Here is a 9,923-nt window from a genome sequence, read left to right as displayed (position 1 = left end):
GGCCAGTTGTAAGTGGTGGAGAAGAGGCAAGTCACTCAATTTCAGTGAGCCTCAGTTGCTTCAGAAAGTGGAAAGATCTGGATATCTCTGGGATGTAGTGAGGATCAGAGAAAATATATACAAACTGGATCACTAGATCTTTCCCACGATAGAAGCTCAACTAGATGATGCTGTTGGTCATGGCTTAGGGAAAAGTGTCTGGCATGATGCTCAGAGCTTTAGTTTGAGTTATTTGGACATGGTGGAGCCTAGAGAGAGATATATAGGTAAAGGGATTGTGTTCAATGACTGAAAAGACTGGGGGAGATACTGATTTCAATCTAGAACACAGGAGAGATGTGTGACAGGCAGCTCAAAAAATCTGCCTCAAAAAAAATTTCAGAAGAGAGATCTAGGCAGGAGAAAAAGAGATCTGGAAGTCATCACCATAGGGATAAGAGCAAAGATACTAGAAGTTCAATAGCTATGGCATGCTGGGGGAGCTTCATGGCATGGTCATCCCATGATCATGCCTAAGGGCCTAGTGTTAATGAGTGAAGTGGCATTTGAGCAAAATTGTAAAGAACCGAGATCAACATACATCATTTTTTTTTTTGCAATTTTGCTCATGCCACTCAACTGTAACTCAAATATCGTGTGTATGCATGTGTGTGTGCGCGTGCACACACGAGCGTTCATGTATGTGTGTGTGTGTGTGTGTGTGTAAATGCCAGGCAGTGGGAACAAGGGATGCAGAGGAAGTAGTGTATGAAACCACACAGAACAAAGGACAGAGATGCAGATCAGCACCACTGCTTCAGGAAACTGACTCCTTCTCTGACCACTTACAAAAGACAATTGTCACCAAAGGCTCTACTCATTGATCTCCGAAGAGAACCAAAATCCTTCACTGCTTGAACATTAGAAGCAGTAAGTGCCACAGGAGCTGACCTGGACCAGATCGAGGCCTTATCTCAACTGAACGCCCACAGATTGACTTCGAGTTTGGTTGGTTAACTTCCTGTATCCTTATGTTTTCTTGTTTGTGGTGTGTTTGGCTTGTCTTCTGTCCTGATTTGTGTGCTGTGTAAGAAGCCAATTTTATTTTATTTTATTTTATTTTTAAAGATTTATTCATTTACTTATTTATGAGAGAGAGAGAGAGAGAGCGAGGGAGGGAGGGAGGCAGAGACACAGGAGGAGGGAGAAGCAGGCTCCATGATGGGAGCCCAACGTGGGACTCAATCCTGGGACTCCAGGATCACACCCTGGGCCAAAGGCAGGTGCTAAACCACGGAGCCACCCAGGGATCCCCAAGAAGCCAATTTTAATCACATGGTAAATTGTCACCGGATCTGGAATCCTGAACCTGCTTTATAATTGTGATTTAACTTTGCTTTATGATTGGATACAGCAGACACTGGAAAGACACACCTCGTATTTGTGCCTTCATAGAGTGTTGGTGGCAGCCAACAAATCAGATAACTTGGATGAAATGGATATGTTCTTAGGAGCACACAAATAACCAAAACTGATTCAAAAAGAAATAGAAAAATTCCAGAGACAGTAACAAGTAAAGAGACTCTGTCAAGGAAAAAACTTCCCAAAAAGAAAAGCCTGAAACTAGAGAGTTTCACTGATAAATTCCACCATTTAAAGCTGAATTAACACTAATCCCCTCAAATTTTCCCAAAAAATAGAAGAGGAAACACTTCCTAATTTATTCTGTGAAGGCACCATTACCTCAATACCAAAGCCAGACAAAAATATTTTAAGGCCAATCTAGAAAGAAAATATTGAATAAATAAATAAATAAATAAATAAATAATAAGTAAATATCAATATTCCTATTGAATAAAGATGTAAAAATCTTCAAAAAAAAACCAAAAACAAAAACAAAAACTCTTGTTCTAAAGTATATTAAAAGATTTGCAAGTCATGACCAAATGATACTTATCCAGACTGCAATGGTAATTTCACTGGTAATTTTTATAAAATCAAACAATGTAATATACTGCATTAATAAAACAAAAGATAAAAAAATCATCTCAGTTAATGAAGCAAAACCTTTGACAAAATCCAATGCCCTGTTTTGATAAAAATACTCAGAAAACTAGGATAGAAGGGAACTTCCTTAACATAACAAAGGATATTTATGAAAAACTCACACCTAACATCACATTGCATGGTGAAAAATAGAAAAGTAATGCAAAGAATGGACCTCAACTTCACACTATATACAAAAAACTAACTTAAAGTAGGTCAAAGACCTAAATGTAAGAGTTAAAACTATCAAACTTAGAAAAAAAACCATGAGAGTAAATCTTCATGAACTTAAAATTGGCAATTCTTAGATCTGACACCAAAAGTATGCTGAGAAAAAGAAAAGAAAAAAACAGATAAATTGGATGTCAACATTGAAAAGTTTTTTTTTAAGATGTTATTTTTTTTTAAATAATCTCTGCATCCAACATAGGTGCTCAAACTCACAACCCCCAAACCAAGAGTTTCATGTTCTACTGACTAAGCCAGCCAGGTGCCCTTAACATTGAAAAGTTTTGTGCATCAGAGGATATTATTTAGAAAGGGAAAAGACAACTTATAGAATGTAAGAAGATATTTGTATATCATATATCTGGTAAGAGCCTAGTATCTAGAATATACAAAGAACTCTTAACATTCAACCACTTACAATAGCAATAAAACAAAAGACAAATATAACAACAACAAAAGACAAACAACAAAATTTTTAAATGGGAAGAGATGTTGAACAGACATTTTTCCAGAGAAGATACAAATACCAACAAGCAAGTACATAGGAAGATGCTCAATATTATTAATACTTTGGGAACTTTTAAAGTTTTGATTTAATCAAAACTACAAGGAGGTATCATTTCACTCGCCCTAAGGTGACTGTAATTTTAAAAAGCAGAAAATTACATACATTGACAAAGATGTGAAAAAACTGGCAGTTGCAGGCACTCCTGGCCGGAATATAAAATGGTGTAGCTATTATGAAAAATAGTAAAGCAATTCCTTGAAAAGTCATCACCATATGACACAAGCAATTCTACTCCTCGGGATATACCTCAAAGAATTTAAAATAGGTACTTAAATAGTTGTATGCACCTGTTAGTCTCAAAGCAATTCACAATAGCCAAAAGGGAGAAACAACCCAAATGTTCATCGATAATGAATAAACAAATTGTGGCATATCCATACAACAGAATATCATTCAGCCAAAGAAGAATGATGTATTGACACATGCTACAATGTAGACAAACCTTGAAAACATTATGCTAAGTAAAAGGACCCAGTCACAAAGGTCACATATTGTAGGATTCATTTACATGAAATATCCAGAATAGGTAAATCTGTAGAAATGGAAGATTAGTATTGTCAGGATCTGTGTAGAGTAGGGAATGATTCCTTAATTGGCATGGGATTTTATTTGGGAATATTAATGTCTGGACATGAGATAAGGAGATGGTTGCCAATGAGTATGCCAATGCCAATGAGTACATACTCAATGCCAATGAGTACATTTCACTTTATTTTTCAAATATTTTATTTATTTATTTATTTATTTATTTATTTATTTATTTATTTGAGAGAGAAGGAGAGAGAGAGAAAAAGAGAGAGAGAATGCACAGGCATGTGAGCACAAACATGGGGAGGGGCAGAGGGAGAAGCAGACTACTCTATTCAGGAGCCCAATGTAGGACTCGATCCCAGGACCCTGGCATCATGACCCGAGCCGAAGGCAGATCCTTAACTGACTGAGCCACCAGGTGCCCCTGCATTGTTCACTTTACAATGATTGATGTTATGTGAATTTCATCTCAATTTAAAAAAAAATCATTACCTTGGGAGTGTGAAGAACACATATATTGGAGATGGACTGTAATAAAACACAGGGAGGGTGCAGGCTGCGCACTGCTAGTGGGAGTAGAAACTGAGAGGAAATAATGGAGTTGAATGTTATTTAGGAAGGAGAAATACTGGGGGGTGGGTGAGAAAGGCTGACTTCTATCCAGAATGAGTAAATTAAGAGCATAAAATTTTGGAACAAAGACAGCCAGTTCTCTACCGAGCAGGCTGCATTTCAGGGAGGTTTTGAAGGCATTAAATGTAAAGCTCTACTCAATGGACCAGTTTGAGCCACAGAAAAGGATCAGAGAGTTCTGAAAATGTGATAGAAATAAATGAGATAGAAGTAAATAGAAAAAAATTGGGCAGCCTGGGTAGCTCAGTGGTTTAGTGCCACCATCAGCCCAGGGCATGACCCTGGGGTGCCAGGATCAAGTCCCACTTCAGGCTCCCTGCATGGAGCCTGCTTCTCCCTCTGCCTGTGTCTCTGTGTCTCTGTCTCTCTCTCTGTCTCTTATAAATAATACATAAAATCTTAAAAAGGAAAGAAAAATCATACCTGTAACATTAGAGGTTTTTTTCAGTTTTTTTTGTTTTAGTTTTAGTTTTTTGTTTTTTTGTTTTTTTTAATAACATTATGGTCCACTTGGGTTTAGGAAGTAGTCAACAAAAATATTTAGCATAAATGAAAGTTGAGTCAAATGTGATGGTAGGAAGGTGTCCATACAAAGTCCATATTATTTTCTATCTCCCGTCAGTTATTTGTGTAGCTGTACAATTAAGTGATCTAAACAGGTTCTGTCTATAATAAAAAAATGTTTCCAATAAAAGCACCAATGAATTAAACCAACAAATTATTAAGCTGGGACTCGCTCTACCTCCAGTTCAGGATAGAGCTCTACATGTGTACATTTCTTTCTCCACAAGTACTTCTTGCCTTAAAGAAGTTCACTGTTCATACAGGTATTTTTATCAGTAGGCTCACTGGGAGTACATTGTTGCCTTAACCTTACCACCAAAGTTTCATGGAAGGACAAGGAAAACATCTTGTGTACCTGAGTTTCCTTTCATGTGGATTGCTTACCCCATACCTTTTCTGTTGGGATATGCCAATGGAACTAAGTACTGAGTTTCCCTCTACATTCTATTTTTTTTAGTTACAAAAAAGGATTTATTAGACAAACACATCAATAGATGGAGTCTAAGGATTTGGTTGGAAAGCCACTGGGCCTTTCAAAGCAGAAGTCCAAAGTCACATACTTGGAGCATTACTCTGCTACAATTTGTAGAAACAAGAAAAGTGAGGAATGACAGCACTCCATGCTAGTCCACAGACAGATAAGCCTCCCACCTCCCTCCCTAGTCCATTTCTGTTCAACTGGCATCTTCTGTGACTCTGGTACCTGAGAGAGATGGAATGTTTCCCACATCTTAAAGAAATTCAGTTTCGGGTTACAGATCTTGCCTCTGTGCACCCGAACTGCCTGTTCATGACACATGGGTTGTTGCTTTTCAAGATCCAATGAGCAGTTGTTGAGGGAGTGTTTCTCAATAGGTAAAGTGAATAAAACATTCTCATCTATAGTAACTGCATTTTTAATCTCATCTGGTATCAACTGTCTTCTAGAAAGTTACAATGTGTTGTTTAGGGACACTCTTCTTTAACATAGAAGGAAAAGAGTAATTAGTACAGGATATGTAATTAAATGATACCCATTCTGAAATCTTGTAAGAGTCCTGTGAATAGGGACTCATCATTTAATTTATCAGAAGGAGGGGGGGGGTGGATCTTCTATCATTCCTGACTATACCAGAACTAGATTTTTAAAATTATAATATCATGATATGTTCATGACACCAAACTGGGTTTGCTTTATAAGAAACCTTTGATCATTAAATTTAATTGTTAATGGCACAGGCTGTCAATAAAGAGCAAGCAGTATGATGTCTGTGTAGTTGTCAGTGGGCCTCAAATAACAAAGGTGAGAATGCGACAGACATGACCTGGTTTGGCACATTGGGGTTTCTGAGATGTGAGCTCCAAACATAATACATAGAAAACTGGGATCCCTGGGTGGCGCAGTGGTTTAGCGCCTGCCTTTGGCCCAGGGCGCGATCCTGGAGACCCGGGATTGAATCCCACGTCGGGCTCCCGGTGCATGGAGCCTGCTTCTCCCTCTGCCTATGTCTCTGCCTCTCTCTCTCTCTCTCTCTCTCTGTGACTACCATAAATAAATAAAAAAATTAAAAAAAAAAAAACAAAAAACAAAAGAAAACTAAGGGCAGTATTCCAAACAGATCTGGCATGAGAATTTTATAAAACAGCTAGTTTTTTCAGGGACATAATAAAAGGAGCGGTTTCAACGAAGGGCCATGCATTAAGTTCCCATTGTTGGATCCATGATGGAAATGTTTTTGCTTCCAAGGCCCTCCTGCAGCCCGAGAACTACTTCTTTCACATCCTTGACAATCTTTTGTATGTCATGCCATCCTAGAGTCTGTTTGGAACAAGGATTGCTCTAGATGAAGCTCTAAAAATGTTGAGTTTGTGCCTTTAAGAAACAGTCCGATTCATGACTTTCGTGTGTAGCAGGAGAGCTGTGCTCTCTCAGCGCGGTTCACTATTTGAGAGCCTAGGCAACGCCAGGACAGATGTATGAAAAGTATCAAATACTGCAAATCAAATACTGCAAAGCAAAACAGGCAGCCCGAGGCATAGACTTCAAGATTTTGGTTGAACCAGTAGTCCGTTCATTAACATTTTTAAGCAACTGAGGCCATGGCCTGGTTGGTCAAAGCTGCTCTCAAAATCTGCGGGACAGTGGAACCGCATGTGCGAGCAGGTAAGTCTAGCCAGGAACTTCTTAACATTTCCTAGCAGAAACTTGGGGTCTTCTCAGAAAGAAAAGTGAAATACCTATTCTCTCAGGAACAGCCTGTGGGGAATCTGTTTGGATCAAGAATTGCGCTCAAGTCCCAATCTTAAATGAAGACCTAAAAATGTGCAGTTTTGTGCATTTAAAAATAGTCCATTTCACAGCGGCAGTGTGTGCTCGCGGACCCAGCTCGTTCAGTATCTGGGAGGAATCGCTGGGTTTGGGCCAAACGTCAGTATGGAAAGGGAAACAATCCGCTTCGGAAGGGGGGAGGCTGCTTAGCCTCCGAGTGAGCTGAAATGTTGGAAGAAGATTCCATCCTAGTGTGAGCGACCGACGGGCGGGCAGGAGGAGGCCTTGGCTCCCCGGAATCTCCCTCCCCGCAGCAGCCGCAGCAGCCCTGCCCGGACACCCAGACCCCTGAGCTGAACGGAGCCTGAGCGCAGGAGAAGGGCCAGGTGCAGGAGCGGGAGGCGCAGGGGACAGCCGGATGCCGGGCCCTCCCTGACCCGCTCTGTGGCCCGCGGGGACTGGGGGGAGTCAGGGGGGAAAGGCCGGAGTGGGCAGGCGGCCGTGCCCCCTGCTGGCGCCCCGCGACAGCGGGAGGGAAGGGGCGCGCAGAAGGCCGCTGGCCCAGGCGGGGTCCCTGCGCGTGGGCGCCCTTCTGTGGACCCGGGAGCCCGACCACGCCAGTCCCTCGGGAGTTCGAGCCGGTGGACCCCGAAGGCGCCGGTTCGTCGGGCAGAAAGGGGTCAGGTCGGAGGGCCCGAGGAAGGATGCAGAGGGCCCCCAGCGCTGCGGCCTCGGCGGGAAGGAGGACGTGGGCCTCCGAGGAGGAGCGGAAAGTCTGCGAGGGCCACGCAGCCAGCCGGGCGCTCCCGGGCTGCCCCGCCCCGGCCGCCCTCCCGCCGCCGCCCGCCGCCCCGGGCTGGGGCGCGCCGCTCCCCCCTGCGCCGCCCGGGGGCCGGGCTTCTGCTTCTTCCACTGGGTCCTCCGCCTCGGGAAGCAGGTCGGGCCTGCGTCTCGGTGAGGCTGGGCGACAGCGCGAGGCTCGGGCGCTCGCAGCCCACAGGTAGCGCGGGGCGAGCTCGTTCTCCGGGGCCCCCAGCTGCTCGCAGGTGAAGGCGGGCGCGGCCTGGCTTGGCGCAGCGGGGCTCGGCGCGGGCCGCGGGGAGCCGGGCAGCCCGGGGAGCTCTCGGGCCGCTCCGCCGCCGCCAGCGCCGCCGCCCGGGACTCGGGGAGCGCGCCGGGTCCGCCTGCAGGCGCTCAGCCCGCTCGTGCGGCCGTCGCGCGCCCGCGTCCTCGGCTTCCCGGTCCTCGTCCTCCGCCTCCTCGGCCTCCGAGCCTCGGAGGGGGCCGCCGGAGTCCCCTGGGCTGGCGTCCGTCCCCGCTTCGGCCTCTGCCAAACTTCTCTTGGCTTCCCGGGAGCAGGGCGCCCGGCGGGAGCGCAGCGCGGAGGAATCCCTGCGGTCCGGGATGTCCAGGACGGGGAGGCGGACTCTGGCGGGGGGAGCCGCCTTGGCCCCGCCGGCCTGCCCCTGCCCCTGCCCCTGCCCCTGCCGGGCCAGCATGCCCGCCGCCCGCCCGAGGCCCACGGCGCCGGCTCGGGGCCTCGCTCCACAGTTAGTTTATTGTTTTAATTCCTGAGCGCTAGAGAGAGAGGGAGGGACACAGGTAGAGGGAGAAGCAGGCTCCATGCAGGGAGCCCGACGCGGGGCGCCATCCGGGGTCCCCGGGATCACACCCCAGCTGCAGGCGGCGCTAAACCGCTGCGCCACCGGGGCTGCCCCCCCCTCCACGTTTTAAGGAGAATCTCTACTGTGCAATTTCACACACTACAACTTGAATGTTTCTTCTTCTGCTGACTACATTAATACTCTTTTTGCTATTTTTGTGCTAGACATAAGTATCCAAATGTTTTCCCTAAAGCCGTGTCAATCTTCTGTCCACTGTCCTCTTACACAGAATTGTGACACTGTTCATCGAGAAACCAATTCTTTCCTTAATTAACACTCAGACTGATTTTACTGACAGTGGTTGTATTTTTTCCTTTCATAAATAGTGTAAACTATGTTGATAACTTCATTTCAATTCAAATGTCACAAGCAGAAAATCTAAACAATTAGCAATATTTTTTAAACAAAGGCGTTTGTTTATGTTTTAGAAATTCATGGTTAGGCTATAAGAAAATAAATAATAGCTCTGATCAGTTACATCTCTGGTTTAGCTGTCAGTAACCTGTCAAAGATTTGGGTGGACACATGAAAGCTGCCTTGAGTCGTCACGCACTTACACCTTGTGAGAACATCACAATTACATTAAAGAAGGTTGCAAGCATGCCCTAAAAAAATTCCGTTTATTTCTGCAGTAAACTAGGATGAACAGAATTACTACGAAGTGGTTACATGGATTACACAATCAAAAGATATAAGCAGCACAAGGCATTAATAGAATGACCAGCACTGCAACACACACACACAATCACATACATACACATAGTTGCACAGACCCAGACACGCCCGCTACACACACACATCTGTTACTGGAAGGCACTGGGGAAAGAAAAGAGAAACCCAACTCCCACGACACTGAAAAGGTTTCTCTCCGGTATGCGTCCTCTTGTGCTCAGCCAGGCCTCGCTTCTGGCTGAAGGCTTTGCTGTACTTGGAGCACTTGCATGGCTCCTGCAGTCAACGAAAAGAGATCGCCATGAATCTGGGTGAACTGAGAGCCCTCCTCACTAAGGTATACGCGTGGGGATATTTTACCGAGCTTCTGTAGGGTGCCGCAGCCAATCCAGAGCAGTGCCATGGGTTATTTTCTTTTAATTTTTCAGGAGAAACAGCAACACTCAGTGTCCGCCTGACAAACTGAACCACTTGCTCGTGGTAGTTCATAGTTCCAGCATGTACTGTAGTTCTTATTTTTTATTTTATTTTTATTTGTTGATTTGAGAGAGACCGAGACAGAGAGAGAGAGCAAGAGAGTGGGAGAGTACAAGCAGGAGGGAAAGCAGAGGGAGAGGGAAAAGCAGGCTACCCGCAGAGCAGGGAGCCTGATTTGGGGCTCCATCTCAAAACCCTGGGATAGTGACTGAGCCAAAGGCAGACACCTAACCTGTTGGGCACCTAACCAGGCACCCTTGCAGTTCTTTTAACTAAGTCATACCTTTGCAAAGCTAGGTTATGAATGTCTGAC

At 44.8% G+C, this 9,923-nt stretch overlaps 1 protein-coding gene across 1 annotated transcript; it reads right to left on the bottom strand.

Moving 5' to 3' along the window:
- Window positions 1-7,477: 7,477 nt before the first annotated feature.
- LOC119864421 (NK1 transcription factor-related protein 2-like) lies at window positions 7,478-8,296 on the bottom strand. The gene has a single exon (XM_038565229.1). The coding sequence runs from the start codon at window positions 8,294-8,296 to the stop codon at window positions 7,478-7,480; it is 819 nt and encodes a 272-aa protein (XP_038421157.1).
- Between the last annotated feature and the right edge of the window lie 1,627 nt (window positions 8,297-9,923).

The sequence above is a fragment of the Canis lupus genome, chromosome 19 (genome assembly GCF_011100685.1).
Source record: "Canis lupus familiaris isolate Mischka breed German Shepherd chromosome 19, alternate assembly UU_Cfam_GSD_1.0, whole genome shotgun sequence".
NCBI lineage: Eukaryota > Metazoa > Chordata > Mammalia > Carnivora > Canidae > Canis > Canis lupus.
This window is presented reverse-complemented; position numbering and strand designations above follow the sequence as displayed.

Coding starts and splice junctions, on each gene's coding strand:
- LOC119864421 (XM_038565229.1), bottom strand. CDS start 8,296: ATGCTGGCCCGGCAGGGGCAGGGGCAGGGGCAGGGGCAGGCCGGCGGG.